Genomic DNA, 21,864 nt, shown 5'->3' with positions numbered 1-21,864 from the left:
TTGCTCAGTGCTATATTGTGAATAAATTGAAATGACTTGTACATTTCTGACAACCCTCAACAGATAAGTGCCTAAATGTTAGTAAAGTAGCATTCTTTGGGACATGTACATTGCAAAGAGAAAGTATTACACAAATGTACTAGGAGACATCATGACTTTTTTCCACCAGTTGGAGGCACCACAGTCTAACTACGCCTATGTGCTGCTTCAAAGCCTTGGCAAACTGTCTCTGTGGTGTCCCGTCCTCAGTCTTTTTTATTATACAAACACAAGAAGGTAGAAAAATAAAGTTTGTTTGAAAGAAGAAGCGTTCAGGTTCTGTCACGAATGTTGTCACTCAGGAAGATGATGTTGTCTGAGAAAACAAGGAACGGGGGGCGGCTTTTTAGCTTTGTCGGCGTAAACCTGAATGTGCAAAGTTAGTTTTTCTACAAACCTGCAATGATGGTGGTGGCCTGGCGTCTCACTTGGTTCTTGTCCACGTACTCGCCGTAGTCCAGCTTGCCTTCCACCAGGATCCTGGCCCTGCGAGACGCATGGTTGAATGGGGTGCGATGGGGCGCGTTAGCACTTCCGGGGGCATTACATACCCTTTCTTGACGTACTGGTAGGCCACGTCCCTCAAACCGGGCTTAAATATGGACACGCGGTGCCAAGTGGTCTTCTGGCTGATGTCACCTGGAGGTGAAAAACACAACAAAACAAACAGTAGTGTGCTTTTCAGCTCTTTTGACCATAGCTGAAGCTTTGTGTCCTGAACAGGTTGAGTAACAGCCTCCTCTAGTGGTGAGAATGATAACTACAACGACCACTTTGCTATTTAGTTAAGCAACACATGTAGCTCACATTAAACATTCCAAAACTGTGAGATTTCTAATGAATAGTTAGAGTATTGTAATAAAATATCTATATTTACTGTAATATAATGATGAATTTCTATGCTTTTTAATGTGTTTTAAAAGAGAATTAAGAAATGATAGAAGTAAGACATCTCTACTAGGGTGTTGCTAGTAGCTACCTGATGAGCTCATCTCATTCTCTCCAGTGCGCCACATTTCGTTGGTTGCCATGGAGAAGATGGTGACAGGGTTGCGACCCTCCACTTGTCTCATCACGGGGTCCTGACCCACTCGGCCCAGCAGCTGCACACGGTTTATTGCTGCAAGGACGACACCATGTTGGATTGGAGCTTTTTCTTCCTATATGTTCACATAAATAGCACTCGTTCCACTTACATCTCTCCAGGATGAGGCTGGAGTCGGTGGTGTTGTTCCTCACCAGTTGTCTGAAGACCTGCAAGAGTCATGACTAAGTATGGCCATGTTGATACTTTCAACGTAAACACTACATTCCTATTGTGGATGAATCCAAAGAAGGTTGCAACCCACCTGTGCTGAAGCCCTTCTCAGCATTTTCTCAATTCTTTGCAGACAGCTTGGACGAGAAACAACTTCCCCACTCCCCGGTTCGTACTTGGAATATCTGCAGACAGGAAGCTCGTTCTTAACATTCTATGGGTCAATAGAAGGGAATAGGTAGCGTTGCTTCGTGTCGAAACGACACTAAATGAACTCCAAGCACATCGGGGTGACATATTTGTGTTTCAGCCCCATCATGCAAAGTGAAAGTCGTGCTCTCGCAATTTCCCACCACGGCCTAAAACACACAAGTCAACTCAAATGGACGTTTTTCGTATTCAGTTGTCACACCGGATTGACATCAGCGACCGTATAACATGATAACAAACATCGGCGTCTACTGCCAGAAGTAAATAAGTTCCAAACTTACCAAAGAGCAGCACGTCAGGTCGTGTAACCTAGCACTACTTCCGGTCCGTGTGTAACTAAAGCCCCCACCAGCAACCGCGACGAAGACAACTAGAGTTCCGCTTGTTTTTAAAAAAGTATGCTAGCATTTCCCGCCGTGTGAAGATGATATTTAGCGTGTATAATTCTAAATATACAGTGGAACATTGGTAAGCATCATTCATTTCTTCCAGAATAAAATGAATGTTAACCAAATCAGTTCAAGAAAGCCAAAAATGTTGACCCAAAACACGATTGGATGGTTTAAGAATTCATTGTTTTACAAACGTTTCTTAAGGTCGCTGATTTCCGCTTCCTTTAGCCATTTAGTTTAGCTAGCTAATAGGAGGCTAACAAGGAAGGCCGTTTTGTGATGGGACAAAAAAAACATTAAAAAACAAGGCAAAATGCAATTATTATGATAGTTATTTAGTATAATACGCTAAGAGGGGGAATGGACGCAAAAATTGAGGCTAAATTGTGTTAACAACACGCTAACCGGGACGGATGCTCCACCTTCTCCATACAGTATCTATACTCGATATACTGTATCTATAATTGTGTTATTTACTTCACTGTCTGTGAGACAATTAATTACAATCAGAAAAATTCACAATAATACAATATCATCTATAATAGCAAATATATAAAAAAGTCTCTTTTTGATACAAAGTTGGAAATGTCATCACTAATAAATGTATTAATAATTCATAATAAAAAATCAGTGAATATGTGGGTTGCGATTGCTGATCCACTGCATTCCATATTAATTCCAAGTGATGTAACGCTGCCTATTTATTAGTTGACTATATTCTGTGTTATGTTTTTTTATCCATTCCAAAAGTAGACAATTATTTCTGTAAGGCATTGCTTGTTGCAGTTTCAAAGTGTGTTTTTTCAATTAAGTGCAATCTGACCAGCAGGGGGCGTGCCCCGCTGAGGTCTGGGAGGAGCCGCTGTTGGGATGAGGCTGACTCTTCCCAGGAAAACTCCCACCGCCTCTTTGACTTTCCCACAGGAGCTCACAGGGAGTCATCAACACTCTTCCACGGGCTGTCAGAGCTCCGACATGTCGCTCCTCATCCACTTCTGGACCGCTTTAGGTGAGTTTGGGATGTTTTCCGTCCCAACTATGAAGTGCTCTTTGATGGGAACGTCATCTCGTGTGCCAAAAAAGGCAACAGCAACAACAACACGGCTCCTAATGGAAGCCAGATGCTGGCTGTTAGTCAGAAGTGATCTTCCTTCCCGGTCATCTGTGTGATGTGACCTTGAGTCTGGTTCTCCATGCTGTTGTCTTCCTTAGCGGTGCTGTGGTGTCCCGCTGGGACGCTGGTGCCCGAGATGGCAGACGTGTGCACGGAGGGGAGCTGCTACCCGGCCACGGGGGACCTGCTCATCGGCCGGGCCCACAAACTCATCGCCTCGTCCACCTGTGGCCTGCAGGAACCCGAGACCTTCTGCATTGTGGGACACCTGGAGGTAAGAGGAAGTTGATTCATTCGTGTTTCGCCGGCCAGTCCCTTTAGTTCGAGACCATAAAAGTCCACACAATGTCTCCTCGTCTGTCACGTCGAGTGGGAGTACAGAAATTCCCCTCCACAATAAAAGCGCTGTGCACAGGCCCCCGGCCGCTGAAAGGGCGTCCTTATGGACGCTCACGGACGGTGGGGATGAGTGCAGAGTTGAAGAATGCGCCACAAATGAGGAGGAGGAAGGTTTCTTCTCACGTTTCAGCACATTTGGAAGTGTTACGTTTCCACTGACATGATGTAGTACACGTTCATTGATGCGACTCCTCAGGAGCCGCTTGAACGCCGAGGCCCCCTAGTGCATCACAATGGACCGACTGATAAAGAAAAAAACAATGGAGGAATGTAAATATAAACAAAACAGTGCAAAATGGTGTGCGCTCACAGACTACATGAATGCGACCGTTCAATACGATTGGCAACAAGAAAGTTCTGCGTTGAGCTAATGTGGCTCACGCAGGTAGGCTCTACTTGAGTACCATCTAGTGGTTAAAATGGGATTTACATCTCTCATAACAATGACAAAGTAAAAAATGTTCTCCGAAAATGTTGACGATAATTTGTAGCACAATTATCAACCAGCAAACGTGTTACCGCCGTGACTATAAGACAGTTGTGCCTTTCCAACATGGCCGCCACATGCCGTATCGTCTTCACGGGTTATTTTCTCCGCCCCCAGGAGGAAACCAAGTGCTTCCAGTGCGACTCCAGGGACGCCTACGACCAGGACGTCAACCCCCTCAGCCACGGCATCGAGAACATGGTCACCACCTTCGCCCCCAACCGTCTCAAGACCTGGTGGCAGTCCGACAACGGTGAGAAAACACGTTGAGGGTGCGGGGAGGGAGGCGGGAGGGCCGAGTGCGTTCCCGTGAGAAGCTCGCTAATGAGAAGACTGCAGACCACAGGTGGGCGGGGCCATTGTTTTGCAGGTGAGAAACAGGTGTGTGTGTGTGATCACCTGACCGGCCTTCAAAGGGCGCCTGGTCTGATGACGTGATGTCCCGTGTGTATCAAAGGCCAGACAGGAAGTTGCATGAATTCAATTCCAGCAAATAAACACGGCTCGTAAAAAAGCAGCTGTTCCCCAAGCGGCGGCGCAGCAAGGTGCAAAGGGCTCAATCCCTTTCCGATTCCTTTGCTGGCGCATGGGAACCGCCGCTCCATCGGCAGCATGGCCGAAGCTTCTGGATTTTTTTAAGGGGAGGGAGGGAGTGGTGGGAATGTGTCGGAGAATCGGCGGCCAGCAGAGCAGATGACTGGGAAGCGGCAGGAAGCCGTACTTTAGTTTGGGATTTCCTGATTCCCTCACAGGATCCCGTCCCACACTGCTAGCGTGTCCGTTTAACAACATGACTACTTTTTCTTGGTAGACGTGACTTTGTCTACCAATATATATATATATATATATTTTCACAGTATATAATACAATTTGATATTTCTTAACATGATTACTATGCCTGTATTATCTGGAGTATTTTTTCAAGTAAAATTACCATTTTTGTATTTTTTTTAATTGTAAAATTAAGACAATTTTTTTATTTTCTCTAATGTTTATGGTTATTTTTGTGAAAGTATATCATTATTTACATATGTAGTATGATATTTTCATATGATAAATGTATCGTAAATGATAGAATTATAAAAGATTTTAAATTGTGTTTTCTCCCAAAATGACAACTTTATATATCTGGATATTTCTGATTACTTTTGTGTAACTATGCCTTTATTATCTTAAATATTCAGTTTTTTGTGTGTAAAATGCCAACCTGATGACTGCAGTCATTGCAGTTCTTGGTGGAATGGCGTCATGGTGAACCTAAGGTGTATACCGTAGGAGTTTGTGCATGAAATCCTCCTCTCCTTGCCAGTGGTCGTTAATCACGCTCGTGTGTTTAGCGCTCGAGCTGTAAATATTTAAAACACGGCAACAGCGTGTGAACACGTCTGACAGGAAGTGTCACCCTTCGTTTCCTTTGTGCAGGTGTGGAGAACGTGACCATCCAGCTGGACCTGGAGGCCGAGTTCCACTTCACACACCTCATCATGACCTTCAAGGTGCCCCTCCTCCACACACACACACACACACACAAAAGTGTACGGTGGTCCCATGAGATAAATACGGCAGCTGTGTGGGAGGAATGTGGAAGAGCGGTGGGAAGCGAGGAAGGAGTAAAACCAGAATGAGCTGTGTTGGTTTGAGAGCATCCAGCTGGAATGACATCACCGTACATCCCAAATGCTGTTTTTATGAAGTTGTGTCCCCCCCCCCTCCCTTTCCACACGCAGACATTCCGCCCCGCCGCCATGATAATCGAGCGTTCCATGGACTTCGGGAAGACGTGGCAGGTGTACCGATACTTCGCCTACGACTGCCAGGCCGCCTTCCCCGGCGTGTCTCCGGGTCCGATGGTCAAGGTGGATGACATCATCTGCGACTCGCGCTACTCTGACATCGAACCTTCCACCGAGGGAGAGGTCAGTTTGTGTCACGGGGTGAAAAATGGAAGAAAAGGAAGCAGGAGCACTCACCTTATTTCTCTCCCAGGTGATCTTCCGGGTTCTGGATCCTGCCTTTGAGATCGAGGACCCCTACAGCTTGAGGATCCAAAGTAAGACCTTCCTGAAACTATCTGACATGACTTTTGACCTTGTTAGGCTTAGAAGATAGGATTAGGGGATAGGATTAGGTGATAGGGTTAGAGGTTGGGGTTGGGGTTAGGACATAAAGTTAGGGTTAAAGGTTAGGGAAATGTTAGGATGGTACAAGTTAGGGAATAGGTTTAGGGCCAGGACCTCGAGTTAGGGTTATGGGATAGGGCCAGGACAGACTGTTAGGGCATATTGTTAGGTTTAGGGTATATGATTAGGATGAGGTCATAGGGTTAGGGTTGGAGGATAGGGTTAGCGTATTAGGGTTGGGGTCTGGGACCGTGGGGCACGTCCTCCTGGAGGAAGTGATGCGACAGTGCAGCTGAGTCCACTGAATGCAGTCTTGCAAACGCCGCCAGACAGGAAGTACGCTGAAAGGAATTTCACACGTGGAAGCGGATATGTCCGTGTACACAAAGCCCCCCCCCCACACTAACCGTGTCCGTCCACGTGAAAACATGCTCACAGATTGTCAAGCGCCGTAACTCTGAACCGAAAATGTATTTTAGCTATCCGCTAACCGAGAAGATAATGGATTTATCCATGTTCTTCCGCTTATCCTGGTTGGGATATGGGGGGGGGGGGGCAGCAGTGTCTCAGTAAGAAAGTCCAGACTTCCCGGTGTCAAAGGTTACACAGATGACACGGTACCTTAGTGTTTGGCTAGGGAGACCCTACCAGGAGCATACAGCATACGTATATGACTCAGGCACTCCGACCCCTCCACCATGAGAAGGTGGTGGTACGTGGAGGACACATGAGATACCAACCATACGCAAACGCCTGAAAACAAGATGGCATCTAAGCGTTGTGTCGTGGCAGACATGCTGAAGATAACCAACCTGCGGGTCAACTTCCTGAAGCTCCACACCCTGGGTGACAACCTTTTGGACTCACGCAAGGAGGTGACGGAGAAGTACTACTACGCGCTCTACGACATGGTCGTCCGCGGCAACTGCTTCTGCTACGGCCACGCGTCTGAGTGCGCCCCCATCGACGGCGCGCCTACGGGGGCGGAGGGAATGGTGGGCGGAACACGTGCTTGCGCAACAACAATTGAGTCGTGGCGTGTGCTTTAACGAGTTTGTTGTGAAGGTCCACGGCCGCTGCGTGTGCAACCACAACACCGAGGGTCTGAACTGCGAGCGGTGTCGGGACTTCCACCACGACCACCCCTGGAGGCCCGCCGAGGGCCGCAACACGCACGCTTGCACGAGTGAGACTTGTTGAGATCTCTAGAGACCTTCTCCGTGTTGGCATAAAAGACCACAAACCTGAACCCGCCCCCTCTCTCCCATCAGGGTGCGAATGTAACCAGCACTCCTCTTCCTGTCACTTTGACATGGCCGTCTTCATGACCACCGGGAATGTGAGCGGGGGCGTGTGCGACGACTGTCAGCACAACACGGTGGGCCGCCAGTGCGAGCAGTGCGCGCCTTTCTTCTACCAGCACCCCAATCGGGACCTGAGGGACCCCAACGTCTGCCAGCGTAAGTCCTTTCCTAGATGGAACCCCGAATTTCCTCCTTGACTTCCCGTCTCATCCGACTTTCTCAACAGCGTGTAACTGCGACCCGACCGGCTCCCTGCAGGGGGGGCTTTGCGACTCCAGGACCGACGTGGCCTCCGGCCTCATCTCAGGCCAGTGTCGCTGCAAGGCCAACGTGGAGGGCGAGCGCTGTGACCACTGTCGACACGGCCACTACGGGTTGGGACAGGGCCCGGCGGGGTGCCTGGGTACGCACACAGGTCGAAATACGCCAGGACAAACTGGCCATACGCAAAGTGGGGAACACCAACGGCGGTACAATTGTCCAAAACTGAAGACGCTAGTTCGGGGCTAACCTAAGTGTTGCATTCTAAAAATATCATATATCAAAAAAACATTAAAAAAAAACAATAGAAAAAATTGACAAATCTGCTGTTACAAGAATAAAGTCCAAATATTAAAAGAAAAAAGTTAATATGATGAAAAACAAAACAATAAATAAAGTGAAAATATTATGGGAATAAATTCCAATTACGAGAAGAAAATGTTTTTACAAAATTCAACAAAAATAAAACAGCAAAAATAAAAAACAACAAATAATTTTCAAGAATAAAGTCAAAATATTAATAGAAAAAAGTTATATTCTGATATGAAAAAGTGGCATATTTGTAATGTTAGGAGGAAATGTCATTTTAGTAGCATAGAGTTAAAATATTAAAAACTATATATATATATATATAAACTATATATATATATATTATATAGGGAAATTTTGGAAAATCAGGTGGGTGAAAAATCATAATATTATGGGAATAAAGTCATAATTACCATTTCCCCCCTTGCGCATTAATCCCACGAGAGTGTGATAATCCCACATACACACCAACTATGTTTGGCGTTCCGGCAGCTTGTACCTGCAGCCCGCTGGGAACTTTGCCAGGAAGCAACTCCTGCGATGCCGAGTCAGGACGTTGCTTCTGCAAGCGGCTCGTCGGCGGACATAACTGCGACCAGTGTCTGGTAGGCGGGGTCACCCGTGCGTAACTTCCCACCGCTGTGTGTTTCTCCGACCAACACGAGTGTTTTTCCTGCAGCCGCAGCACTGGGGTCTGTCCAATGACATGGATGGGTGCAGACCATGTGACTGCGACCAGGGCGGTGCGCTCAACAATAAGTATGTTCTGTGAAGCTACCTCTTAGTCGGTGGAATAAAAATGAAGAACTCCTGATGTTCCGCCTTCGCAGCTGCGACCCGCAGTCCGGGCAATGCGTGTGCAGGGAGCACATGTTCGGACGGCGCTGCGACCAGCTGGAGTCCGGCTTCTACTTCATCGCTCTGGACCACTACACCTACGAGGCCGAGGACGCCAACCACGGGCCCGTGAGCGCGCCAACACGCATCAGACGTCTATGAAAGAACATCATACTAAACGCTCCTTTGTCAGGGCGTGACGGTGGTCCAAAGACCTTACCCTCTGGACCGCAGCCCCACGTGGACCGGGATGGGTTTTGTTAACGTACCAGAGGGAGCCCACTTGGAGTTCTACATCAACAACATCCCAGAGTCCATGGACTATGATGTCCTGATCCGCTACGAGCCTCAGGTATCGTCCACTTACATTTGACAGTTCCACAGTTCTTGAAGAAGTAGCGCATGTTCTGCTGGATGGTAGCTTCCAGAACAATGGGAGCAGGTCAACGTCCGAGTGCAGCGACCAGTCTTCAACCCTCCCGACTATTCCGGTCACTGCGGCGGTTCCGTCAGCGGAGGAGACAAGCAGTATGTCTCTCTGCCGCCCGGCTCGAGGTAACAACCAGCCGAGTGTCCGACTCTAATGTCACTTCCATCGTCGTCGTGGTCTTCACACACTTCCTGCTTCCTGCAGACACGTGCTGCTGCCCAGGCCCGTGTGCTTGGAGAAGGGGCACAACTACACGGTGCGCCTCGGCCTGCCGCTCTACTCCACTTACAGCGACATGCAGAGCCCGTACACGCTCATCGACTCCGTAAGTTCAACTTTCCCGACTTTCCCTGGCCATCTTCTCAGCCGTGGTGGTTCCTCATCCCGTGCAGCTGGTGCTGATGCCCCGGGTCAGGGAGCTGGACATGTTCCACGGGGCAGACGGCGACGGCGCGTGGGACACCTTCCAGCGCTACCGCTGCCTGGAGAGCAGCCAGAGCGTGGTCAAGAGCCCCATGACGGACATCTGCAACGACTACATCTTCAGCGTCTCGGCACTGCTGCACAAAGGAGCCATGCGTACGTTCCTCCTCAAACATTTCACGCTGGGAAAAGCTCTCTAAGCAGAAGATACGTGCCGTTTCCAGCATGCCAGTGTGATCCCCAAGGTTCCATCAGCACCGTGTGCGAGCCCAGCGGTGGCCAGTGTCGCTGTCGGCCCAACGTGGTGGGCAGGAACTGCGAGCACTGCGCCCCCGCCACCTTCCTCTTCAGCCCTGCTGGGTGCAGGCGTAAGTATCAGGCTGGACTTTAGAGGTTCTGCCACTTGAAGTCTGGAAACCATTCGGAATGTCCCGCCCGCAGCCTGCGACTGTGACCCCCGGGGGTCAGTGAGCGCCCTCTGCCATGAAGCAACGGGGCAGTGCGCCTGTGTGCCCGGGGCCACGGGACGCCAGTGTTCTCACTGCCTGCCGGGATTCTGGGGGTTCCCTCACTGCCGCCCGTGCCAGTGCAACGGACACAGCGAGGTCTGCCACCCCGTGACCGGAGAGTGTCACGGATGCCGGGACTTGACCACCGGACACTACTGTGAGAGGTACGAGAGGAGGGAAGCATTTGGGCCCATTTCCTCAGTATGATCTACTCTGACCTCGCAGGTGTTTGGATGGTTACCATGGTGATCCAGAGCTGGGGTCGGGCGGACACTGTCGCCCCTGTCTGTGCCCCGACGGCCCACGCGGTGCACGGCAGTTTGCAGACAGCTGCTACATGGCGGACTCCACCAACCAGCTGGTGTGTGTCTGCAGTCCTGGCTACAAAGGTAACACGTGACAACAACTACCATCATTGACGTCCATTTTCATCACATTACACGTGTTTTGCCATTTCTGCTATTTTCTTGTACTATTATGACTCTAATATTTTGTTTTCCCCACACCTAGTTTGGTTTTGTTTCTCTTATTATGATTTTAAAGATGTATTTGAACGCTATGCTACCAAAATAACATTATTTTTCTCATTTTCTTGTTAGAATACGACTTCTTTCTCTTCATATTTTGACTTTATTCTCACAATATGACTGCTACAAGTATTTTTTCTTCCATAATATTTGGAGTTTTTCCTCAACCTAGTTTTGCAAAAAAATACAACTATTTTGTTTTCTTTGTTTCTCATATTATGTATTTTTTCCTTTAAGTGCTACCAAAATAATATTATTTTTCTTCATAATATTACATTATTCTCATAAGTTTTTCTTGTTAGATTGAAACTTTATTGCTAAAACTACTGCTGATTTTTCCATTAGTTTTTATTCTATTTACTTTTCTTGTTAAATGATATTCTTTGAATGTGCCTAAAAAAATACAACAAAAAAAAACAATGGCCCCCGGGCCGCCCTTTGGACACCCCCGTGTTAGCCGTCACTTCCTTTCAGGGGCCAGGTGTGACGAGTGCGCCCCGGGCCACTTCGGGAACCCTCTGTCGCCCGGCGGACGCTGCCTGGCGTGCCAGTGCAACGGCAACATCGACATGCAGAACCCGGGCTCCTGCGACGCTCGGACGGGGGCGTGCCTCAGGTGCCTGCACCACACGGACGGCTACGCCTGCCAGGACTGCAAGCTGGGTTACTACGGCAACGCTGCCGCTCAAAGCTGCAGGAGTGAGTGCCGTCGCGGTAAACACGTCAACACCAATACGGGCTCTTGTAAGCGCACTCCTTGTCCGGCAGAGTGCATGTGCCACCCGGAGGGGACGGCACCACACGCCTGCTCCGCACCGGGCGAGTGCCAGTGTGACCAGCGCAGCGGGCAGTGCCCCTGCCTGCCCAACGTGGTGGGGCAGAACTGCGAGCGCTGCGCCGAGGACACGTGGAACATGGCGAGCGGGGAGGGCTGCCAGCGCTGCGCCTGCGACCCGGTCCACTCCTTCAGCTCCTCTTGCCATGAGGTGAGTTGGTGGCTGGGCGGAGGGGGGCGGGTGGCTGGAAACACACACACACACACGTTCTGGTAGGACAGGAAGGAAGTCCCCCGGATACGCATGTTCTTCTACAAAGGCTCCATTGTGGCGAGGACACAACAACCTGGTTTTCCTAAACATGTCTCTGTCGGCATTTCTCTGGGTTCCAGGTCACGGGGCGCTGCTCCTGTAAACCGGGTTTCGGTGGCAGGACGTGCCGGGAATGCAGGGAGCTCTTCTGGGGGGATCCGGAAGTCAAATGCCACGGTAGGACAAGTGGAATATATGATGAATGTGATTGGATGAGCTCCGTCATAATGAATGCGGTCAAAGGTTGCGCCCCCTAGTGGGGCCACTAAAGCTGAAGTGGGGCATTAGACCAGGGGGTGTCCAAAACAATGTTCTTGAAATATTATGACTATCTTTAATATTTCAACTTTGTGCGACTAAAATGACTAAATGCTTTCCAACTGTTTCAACTTTCTTCTTTTAATATTTTGACTTTATTCAAATAATATTGTAACTTTTAATATTAATATTCTAACTTTTTGGAAAACTAGTTTTCCAAAAATTACAACTTTGTTTTGTTTCACATAATATTATGACTTTCCAATTTTTCTTTGATATTTAAACTCTACGCTGCTGGAATATTATTTTTCATCATAATATTACTAGTTTATTCTCATAAATTTGCTTTACTTTTTGTTAAAAAAATAATTTTTTCTCTGAATATTTTAAATTTATTCTAATGTCAATTTTTGCTGTCTTTTATTTGTCAAAATATTAAAACTTAAATAATCTTTACAAAGGTTCTTCTAGTAATATTATGACTTTTTCCCCATACAAATTTTCCCAAAAATAAAATTTTATTTTTGACTTTCTTCTGTCTTTATGCCCATAATATTTGGCCTTTAATAAGTTGTTTTTTCCAACTATTTCAACATACTTATGACTTTATGCCCATAATATTTGGCTTTTAATAACTTTTTGTGATCTAATCTTCCAATTTTATTGTGAAATTGTGACTTTTTCTAGTTAGATTACAACATTTCCCTCTTCCTATTTTGACTTTATTATTACGCAATAACTGCTGCCTTTGGACACCCCCATTCCTTGTTTGGCGCTCGGTATGGCCCCCCCAGAGGAGCAGAGCGGTAGCGTGGGATGAGGTTCCGGCTGCGGTGGGAGAATGACCTCGTGTTCCCTTCATGAGAAGCAGATGTTCTCAGGAACTCCCGGGGTTGTCTTGTTTTCCCAGCCAGCACAAGAAGGACGATTCCATGCCCATGCCATGGATATGCTGGGGGGGGGGCTGGTCCGGACGGTTGAAGGTTCCAGCGCTAGCTGAACTCTGGCCTTTTAGTGCAGTGATTGAAGAGGAGCCCCCCGCACGGTGAAGCGCAATAAATCAGCCAAATAAGCGCCTGCATTCTTTAGCTCTGACGCTTCGTCTTGTGGGAGGGCGGGGGCGGGTGCGTCAAGAAGGGGGGTCAACATGTTGTGTGTTGTCCTTTGTCAGCGTGCGACTGCGACCCGCGGGGCATCTCCAGCGGCCAGTGCCATCGCTCCAGCGGCCACTGCGCCTGCGTGGAGGGCGTGTCGGGCCCGCGCTGCGACACGTGCGCCAGAGGCTACCAGGGCGACTTCCCCGACTGCCAGCCTTGCCACGAGTGCTTCGCCACGTGGGACAGGGCGGTGGGCGAGCTCAGCAACCAAACGCGGCGTCTGGAGGCCAAGGTGACGGAGCTGCAGACCAGCGGCGTGACGGCGCCCTACAAGGACTTGGTGGGCAGCCTGGAGACCAACGCCAAGGCGGTCAGGGACATCGTGGAGAACAATCCCGGCGCCGTCAGGCTGGAAGAGATCCAGGACCTGACGCAGCAGATGACGTAGGTCGGCACACGTTCGTCCGTACGTGCGTGTCGCTCGCGGCTACAATCCTCACTTCCTGTCTTCAGCGGCCTCATGTCCTACCTGAGCGGGAGACTCAACACCACTGAGGAGGCGTTGAGTGACCTCCAGAACCAGGCCAACGCCACAGATGCCAATGTGGACGAGGTCACGGAGGAGCTGAAGCGGCTGGAGCGCCGCGTGCAGGAGCTGAGGCAGCAGGTCTACGACGCCAAAAACGCCAACTTCCAGGGTGATCGTCATGCTTCCTCGAACACGCCAGCACCGCATCAGCGTCACGGCTTCACGTGTTCCTGTTCCGGTGTTCCTCAGGTGCCATGGACACCATCATCGAGGCCAACGAGGAGTCGCTGCTGGCGGAAATCCGCGTCAACGTCTCCAGCGCGGATCCTGGCAACACGGCGGAGCGCTCGGCGGCGCTTCGCAAGGTGACGGAAGACAAGCTGAGTGGCAGCCGGAAGGACTTGGACCGCAGGCACCACAGAAACGCACAGAAGATGGACAAGCTCCACAAGGAGCTGGAGACCTTTGACCTTTCACCTCTCAGCCAAAAGGTAAGAGCAACAGCAGACCACCTCTCCGAGACCAGTCGCTCATTCCCGACCTGCTCCGTAGACGTGCGGCGGTGCGGCTGAAGGCGACGAGTGCCCCGGCTCTCCGTGCGGCGGCCTGGGATGCCGGGATGAGGGCGGCGCATCCTGGTGCGGCAGGAAAGGATGCCAAGGAGTCGTGGCGGCCTCGCAGACAGCTCTCAAGTCAGCCGAGGACCTCGATAAGGAAATCCTGGACGCCATGCAGGAAGTGGACAAGCTCTCCAGGATGGTGAGAGGATGCCAGCTTTATCTCAGGGGGGGCCGGGTTTTAGGTTATGGGACTAAAACCCTAATAATATGGGAATACGGTCCAAATATAATGGCAAATAAATTCAGAATAATATGGGAACAAAATCTGAATATTATGGGAATACAGTCCAAATATTATGGGACTAAAACCCTAATATTATGGGAATAAAACCCTAATATTATGGGAATAAAATCAGAATAATATGGGAATAAAGTGCCGATATTATGGTAGTAATGTCCTAATATTATGGGAATAAAGTCCTGATATTATGGGAATAAAGTGCTGATATTATGGAAATAGTCAGAATATTATGGTAATAATGTCCTAATATTATGGGAATAAAGTCCTGATATTATGGTAATAAAGTCAGAATATTATGGTAATAATGTCCTAATATTATGGGAACAAAGTCCTGATATTATGGGAATAAAGTGCTGATATTATGGGAATAAAGTCCTGATATTATGTGAATAAAGTCAGAATATTATGGTAATAATGTCCTAATATTATGGGAATAAAGTCCTGATATTATGGGAATAAAGTCAGAATATTATGGGAATAATGCCCTAATATTATGGGAATAAAGTCCGGATGTTATGGCAATAAAGTCCTGATATTATGGGAATAAAGTCAGAATATTATGGGAATAAAATCAGAATATTATGGGAATAAAGTCCTGATATTATGGTAATAATGTCCTAATATTATGGTCATAATTTCCTAATATTATGGTAATAAAGTCCTTCTACGCAGTCCCACGTTTGGTGAAGAAGGACTTGATCCGTTGACTGTTTTCGTTGGAGTGCAGGTTTGGGAGGCCAGCAACCGAGCGAGGGAGGCCAAAGCCAACGCCGAGGAGGTGCTGATGAAGTCCAACCGGAGCAAGGAGCGAGTGGAGCAGAGCAACCAGCAACTGCGCAGCCTCATCAAGGACATCCGAGACCTCCTCACCAGTGAGTCCTCACCTCGTCTGTTTCTCGTCAAAGCCGAGCGTCTCTCAGCCGCCATCTTGCAGACGACAGGGCCAACGTGTCGGTGATCGAGGCGGTGGCCAATCAGGTGTTGGCCCTGGAGATGCCCACGTCTACGGAGAAGCTGCAGGAGCTGACCATGGAAATCAGGGAGAAGGTGGGCGCTCTCACCAACGTGGAGACCATCCTCAGTCAGAGCGCCCGAGACATCCGAGCGGCAGAGGAGCTGCTGAGGCGGGCCGAGGCCGCCAGGTGAGAACAGGAGGACGGCGTCTTCCCAATCGGAGACGTGAGCGTGTTTGTCCTCCAGTAAGGAGGCGTCCAGCCTGAAGGAGACATCGGACGCGCTACGGACAGCCCTGAATGAGACGGAGCGTGCTCAGAGCGTCGCCATGGACGCCATCCAGCTGGCCCGGAACAACACAAAGGGAACCCTGGACCTGCTGCTTTCGGTGAGTTTGCTGCGGCGTGCGGCGTAGACGGCGCTGACACGGCGGCGTGTGTCAGGTGGAGGCGGAGACGGCGGAGTCGGAGCTGCGGCTGGGCAACTCGACCGACCGGCTGCTCCGGCTGGAGCGCGAGGTGGGCCTGCTGCGGCAGAACGAGCTGGAGGTCAACAGCCTGGCGGAGACGGCCGACTGGATCAGCCAGCGGGCCAAGACGGACGCCGCCGAGGCCCAGCAGGTCCCCGCAAACACACCGCATTCCCTTGTAGGGTAGGATGCTGACTTTGTGTGCGCAGGAGTTTGAGACGGAGGTGAAGGACAAACTGGAGGAGGTGGAGGACCTGGTGGAGGACAAAGGCGAGTCGGTGCTGCAGGCCAGGAAACGAGCGGACGAGCTGCAGCAGGAGGCCAAGGAGCTCCTGGCTCAGAGCAGCAGCAAGCTGCAGAGGCTACAAGGTCGGTGGGGATGATGTTGTAGTCTCATTTGCATCCATTTGGGGCGCCTCCAATTTATTTGTGGTGGGCTGACCGCTACAAATAAATGGATCAGGGGTGTCCAAAGTGCAGAGCAGGGGCCATTTGCAGCCCACTGATGTTTTTTTACTGGCCTGACAAATGTTATTACACAAAAAGATTTAGAAAAAATTCACCTAATGCTACAAACGTATTCACCTACTTACTAAAGTACCAAGAAAGGGGAAAAACAGCAGTACTACTAACTCTAACATATGAACAGTACAATAGTACCATTTAAAATACATTGTAATCTAAGTTCAAATATTCCAGAAAAAAAAGCTTCTAACGCCATGATATGAGAAATCAGGTGTCAGGAATGTTGTCTGTCCCAGCTGTCTTGGGGTGAGAGGCGGGGTCCACCGTGGACTGGTGGCCAGCCAATCACAGGGCACATATAGACAAACAACCATTCACACTCACATTCATACCTATGGACAATTTGGAGTGGCCAATTAACCTAGCATGTTTTTGGAATGTGGGAGGAAACCGGAGTACCCGGAGAAAACCCCAACCATGCACGGGGAGAACATGCAAACTCCACACAGAGATGGCCAAGGGTGGAATCGAACTCGGGTCTCGTCCAACATAAAAGCTAATTTTGCTAATTTCTAAAGCTAATTTTGCCTAATGATTTTCGGGTGTTGAAAATAAATTTGGAGAACATGCAAACTGCACACAGGGATGCTCAGGGTGGAATCAAACTCGGGTCTCCTAGCTGTGTGGCCTGGGCACTACCCACTAGTCCACCGTGCAGCCTTGTCAGGGAAATTATGTCCGAGCATGACCAGGAAAAGAACATGGAGATGTTCTTGTTTCCTCAACTATGTTTTCGTTGGTGCTGCCAGAGCTGGAGACGTCCTACCAGGCCAACCAGGGCGTCCTGGAGGCCAAAGCGGCGGAGCTGGCCGAGCTGGAGGAGATGGCCCGCCGCATCCTGGAGGAGATCAGCTACAAGGTGACGCTGTACAGCACCTGCTTGTAGGGCGCTGCTGTCAATAAAGTTAGGGGCTTTGAATCGGGGGCGTCGTGACGGGAACCAGACGGACCTCGCTGCCACAAAAGAAACCATCGAGTTGACTTTTCCCTTAAATATCGAGTGGATGGAGCTACAGGCGCCGTACTAACACAGGAAACGCGACACTATTTACAAAAGGCATACGTTGTCTATCATGTCGCTTTATGAGAATATGACTTTTGTTTTGAATGACTGTGACCACACAATAAAGGCATGGAAGCATGTTTTGGGAGTTTGGCTCTTGTGGTTTATTTATGTTAAAATACATCGGACATAAAACTCATGTAGCAGCATCACGTGTGGAATCCATCTCAAGATGTTCCGTGCTGGTGTCTTGAGAAGAGCGTTTAAAGTTTGTGTCCCCCCCCCCTACTTGCGGTTGCCCGGCCAGCGAGGGGGTGGCGCTCCCTCCACCGGCGCCGAGCTGGGCACGGCCAGCAGCTGGCCGCCGTGCATGCGCTCGTTGGCGCGTAGCTGGCAACCATCCTGCAGCATGCGCAGCGCGATGCGAGCGATGTTGCGCGAGTCGTCCAGGCCCGAGTGAGGGCGGCCTTCGTACTGCAAGCCCAGCTTGTCCAGCATGGTGCTCAACTTCGTCTGAGTGCGCGGGACCTTGGGCGAGGGACAGAGCACGTTACCGGTGAGCGGCGGGGGAGGGGGCTCGAGCCACGACCGTGTACGCACATTTACTTGGGCCGGGCCATGCGTACCGTGCTTGGGCCCACTTTACGCCTCAACTGACGAGGCACACGTCACAGAGCGGCTGTCAATGCTGTGATTGACAGCTGACGCAGTTCATAATGTTCATAAGTTCATGGTAGTAATAGAAATAATCACAAGGTCAGGGAAACTGCTGCAATACAGCACAATAGAAGCCATGTGGGTCGGTTGAAGTACACATCAAGTAGCAGGGTTCCCCTACAATGTCGCCCTCTGCTGGCCGTTAGATGAACTACACTTGCGGATTGACAATAAATGCAGGCTATGCCTATTGAGAGAATTTTTTTCTTTTTCCAAAAGGATATGAAATCCAAAATGCGAACAAAAAAGATATCTGAAAAAAAAATCATTGATTTCAAATAATAATAATACAAATTAATGAAAATAGTGTTGAAAAAAATATGCAAATTTAGTTTTTGTTTACAAATTAAAATAAATATTCTCATGAAACTATGCTTTTTTCAACTTCAGGACACACAAAAAAAACTTGGAAATTCACACAAAATCTACCATTTCATTTCACAAAAGCAGCATTTTAAAAAAATTAATTTTGTTTGCAAACCTTGCAAAACTTTTTTTTAAACGCTAATGTTATTAGCATAGTAGCATTTTTTTTGCCATTTTTGTGAATGTTAAAATACAAAGGCGCCTTGCACTATCATGCTGGGTTTAGCATGCTAACATTTGCATAGTAGCATTTTTTTTGACATTGTCATAATTACACTTAGCTCTGCCATGCTGGGTGTTGCATGCTAACATGCTAATGTTAGCAGAGTAGCATTTTAGCCTTTTTCATAAGTATCTAAAGACTTTGTGCTATCGTGCTAAGTATCACTCATGTAGCCGTTTAAAATTTCGGTGTCATTTCAGCTTGACTTTGTCTCTTTTGCTTCATCGACACTCGTGCATTTCCTGCTTATTTTTGTCACCCCCCCCCCCCCCCCCCCCCCCCCCATTCATTGTTGTTGATCGGGGGACAACATGAAGGGTTTTGCGTGTTGCTTTTTATGAGCATCCCAATTCCCGGCATTTTTTGTATCAATATCAAACGTCAGACAGATTTCAAACCTTGTAGAAGTTTCCGTAGGACTTGCGGATGTTGATCCACTTCTTGGCAAACAGCGGATATCGGATCTGGCTGATGCGACACTGGATGTTGAGGAACTTGCTCATGTCCCACGCTCTGCACCGCAACACTTGGTGTCAAAGGTCATCAGGACAAGACACACACGCAAAAATGAGTAAAAAAAAAAAAGTAGGAACTGACCCGTCAGTGAGGAGAGCGTATTTATATTTGGTGCCCAGCTCCCTCTCCTGCAGCCATGCCACCACATGCTGAAGAACCACGGGGAAGGTGTGGGCTGCATCCACCATGTCCTGTGCGGAGCAGTGTTAGGTATCTAACACCAGAGGCACGGACAGCGAGGAGAAATAAACGCACCTGTGTTATTCCTGTGAGGTTGACACAGAAGTCCGACAGCGTGGGGTTCAGCTCAGGTTTGACGTACTCCTGGAAGGTGTCCACCTGAGGAGCAAAAAGGTGAGCAGAAGCTCGCTGGGCTTTGAAACAAGAAAAAAAAAAAGTCCTCTCACGATCTCCAGGGTGTGCGTGCTGATGAGAACCACGGGGAACTCGATGATCTCGTGCAGGAAGTCGGCAGGGTTGTCCTCCTCGCACGTGGCCTCGAAGTCCACCACGCAGATGTAGTCGTAGTAGGCGTCGGCCGCGTCCTCCTCGGCGGCCGACTGCGTCAGCTTCTGCTTCTTGTAGTAGCTCTTCAGCCTCTTCTTCATCACGTCCTTCACGCCTCTGCCGGCACAGGACGTCCGACGAATGAAGATGACGACACTGCATCCTTCTCGGGCTCGGTCCTACCTGGTGTCCAGCTTCAGCTCGGCCAACTTGGTGCGGAGCTCGTCCCTGGTCATGCGGTTGATGTGGCCGTTGGCCAAAGCGATCTCTTTGTAGACGGGGTGGCTGAAGTCGCTGTTGGACTGGCTCGCCTCTGAGGCATCGCCTCCTGCGGGACGTATCGCCTGACGGATGAGGACACAGGTGCACATTCGGTTGACTATTGTTATCATGATGTCCGTTTAAATGAGGGGTGTCAAAGGCACAGACGATGATCAAACCTTATCATCTTCTCCGCTGGACATCTTCACATTGGTGTCCTGGCCGTGGATGTTCTCCTTGAGTTCGTCCATTTAAGATTCATCCACAAAAACGGGGGGGGTGAAAGGCCAAGCGAGCAGTTACAGCCGAGCTAGCTAACGTCGGCTAACAACATGGCTAACGGCTAAGATTGGCGCGCTTCGCACCTCCCGAATTAGGCTGAATCCACTCGAGCTTGTCGCCCGTTATTGTTGTTGTTAAATGAATACGTAATTAAATCGTGTTACCGTTGTAAAATAGTGTTACTTCGGTGACAAAGCAGCCATTCTCGGTTGAGAGCGCACAAATTTGCATTCAACTTTTGCAGTTGGGTCGACTTCCGGTATTCGTGGCGTCTCAAACTGCAGCCATACTGCCCCCTGGTGTTGTGGAGGACACACAGTGTTTACATCGCGGGCATTACATTTGTGTATATTTTGACATTATACAATTTGGGCGCCGTTCTTTCGAAAATAGGAGCTGTTATTTTTCATGTCAGTTGTGTCTGTACACTTTTATTCATAAACAAAAAAACACCATTTTAATGGCGCTTGCTAACAACATGGCTAACGGGCAAGATTGGCGGGCTCGCACCTCCCGAATTAGGCTGAATCCACTCGAGCTAGTCGCCTGTTATTGTTGTTGTTAAATTAATACGTAATTAAATCGCGTTACCGTTGTAAAATAGTGTTACTTCGGTGACAAAGCAGCCATTCTCGGATAAGACCGCACAAATTTGCATTCAACTTTTGCAGTTGGGTCGACTTCCGGTATTCGTGGCGTCCCAAACTGCAGCCATACTGCCCCCTGGTGTTGTGGAGGACACACAGTGTTTACATCGCGGGCATTACATTTGTGTATATTTTGACATTATTCACTTTGGACGCCTTCCTTTCGAAAATAGGAGCTGTTATTTTTTATGTCAGTCGTGTATGTACACTTTTATTCATAAACAAAAAACAAACCACCATTATAACGATGCTTGCTAACAACATGGCTAATGGGCAAGATTGGGGCGCGTCCGCACCTCCCGAATTAGGCTGAATCCACTCGAGCTAGTCGCCTGTTATTGTTGTTGTTAAATGAATACGTAATTAAATCGTGTTACCGTTGTAAAATAGTGTTACTTCGGTGACAAAGCAACCATTCTCGGTTGAGACCGCACAAATTTGCACTCAACTTTTGCAGTTGGGTCGACTTTCGGTATCCGTGGCGTTCAAACTGCAGCCATACTGCCCCCTGGTGTTGTGGAGGACACACAGTGTTTACATCGCGGGTATTACATTTGTGTATATTCACTTTGGACGCCTTCCTTTCGAAAATACGAGCTGTTATTTTGTATTTCAGTCGTGTCTGTACACTTTTATTCATAAACAAAAAACAAACTGCCAAAATGACCACCATTACAACGGCGCTTGCTAACAACATGGCTAACGGGCAAGATTGGCGCACTTGCATTTCATGGATGGATCCGGTCTAGCTAGTCGCCTCTAGTGAGTGAACCGCCTTCTGGTTTTTGTGGATGAAACACACACGTTTACCTTTTGAAGCTACTGTATGTTTTATCACATTATCCCTTTTGTTATCTTTCTTAAAATATCTGTGTTGGTTATTGTTTTTTTTAATGACTCGCAGTTCAGTGTTCTGACCACCAGGAGGCAGTCGTGCCTGTA

The 21,864-nt window shown here is 48.8% G+C and overlaps 3 protein-coding genes across 6 annotated transcripts; 1 reads left to right on the top strand and 2 right to left on the bottom strand.

Moving 5' to 3' along the window:
- Positions 1 to 152: 152 nt before the first annotated feature.
- On the bottom strand, positions 153 to 2,027 carry ssbp1 (single-stranded DNA binding protein 1). Its single transcript, XM_058066025.1, has 7 exons — positions 1,789 to 2,027; positions 1,389 to 1,482; positions 1,236 to 1,293; positions 1,019 to 1,159; positions 591 to 678; positions 437 to 525; positions 153 to 355 (listed from the first exon to the last, which is right to left on the bottom strand). Exons 2-7 carry the CDS (start codon positions 1,410 to 1,412, stop codon positions 312 to 314), a joined length of 444 nt encoding a protein of 147 aa, XP_057922008.1. The 5' UTR covers positions 1,413 to 1,482; positions 1,789 to 2,027; the 3' UTR covers positions 153 to 311.
- lamb1b (laminin, beta 1b) lies at positions 1,904 to 17,622 on the top strand. Of its 4 annotated transcripts, none has more exons than XM_058066016.1 (34): positions 1,904 to 1,975; positions 2,726 to 2,908; positions 3,112 to 3,287; positions 4,017 to 4,152; positions 5,322 to 5,395; positions 5,627 to 5,815; positions 5,886 to 5,949; positions 6,812 to 7,014; positions 7,085 to 7,205; positions 7,291 to 7,479; positions 7,550 to 7,726; positions 8,386 to 8,498; positions 8,573 to 8,652; positions 8,724 to 8,859; positions 8,924 to 9,082; positions 9,152 to 9,285; positions 9,365 to 9,485; positions 9,553 to 9,739; positions 9,808 to 9,951; positions 10,025 to 10,256; positions 10,318 to 10,481; positions 11,094 to 11,318; positions 11,388 to 11,605; positions 11,788 to 11,884; positions 13,137 to 13,506; positions 13,576 to 13,760; positions 13,841 to 14,082; positions 14,144 to 14,350; positions 15,180 to 15,324; positions 15,387 to 15,594; positions 15,653 to 15,794; positions 15,850 to 16,026; positions 16,085 to 16,244; positions 17,150 to 17,622. In XM_058066016.1, exons 2-34 carry the CDS (start codon positions 2,770 to 2,772, stop codon positions 17,284 to 17,286), a joined length of 5,451 nt encoding a protein of 1,816 aa, XP_057921999.1. In that variant the 5' UTR covers positions 1,904 to 1,975; positions 2,726 to 2,769; the 3' UTR covers positions 17,287 to 17,622. The 4 variants fall into 4 exon arrangements, with proteins under 4 accessions (XP_057921999.1, XP_057922000.1, XP_057921997.1 ...); XM_058066017.1 differs by having other exon boundaries at positions 1,917 to 1,975; positions 2,729 to 2,908; XM_058066014.1 differs by lacking the exon at positions 1,904 to 1,975 and having other exon boundaries at positions 2,575 to 2,908.
- On the bottom strand, positions 16,919 to 21,362 carry eri1 (exoribonuclease 1). The gene is made up of 7 exons (XM_058066022.1): positions 20,173 to 21,362; positions 19,916 to 20,076; positions 19,633 to 19,849; positions 19,481 to 19,564; positions 19,307 to 19,416; positions 19,108 to 19,222; positions 16,919 to 17,931 (listed from the first exon to the last, which is right to left on the bottom strand). Exons 1-7 carry the CDS (start codon positions 20,242 to 20,244, stop codon positions 17,689 to 17,691), a joined length of 1,002 nt encoding a protein of 333 aa, XP_057922005.1. The 5' UTR covers positions 20,245 to 21,362; the 3' UTR covers positions 16,919 to 17,688.
- Positions 21,363 to 21,864: the final 502 nt, after the last annotated feature.

This window comes from Doryrhamphus excisus, chromosome 3 (genome assembly GCF_030265055.1).
Source record: "Doryrhamphus excisus isolate RoL2022-K1 chromosome 3, RoL_Dexc_1.0, whole genome shotgun sequence".
Taxonomy (NCBI): Eukaryota; Metazoa; Chordata; class Actinopteri; order Syngnathiformes; family Syngnathidae; genus Doryrhamphus; species Doryrhamphus excisus.
Note: the sequence above shows the minus strand (reverse complement) of the source record. Positions and strands in the feature narration are given on the sequence as shown.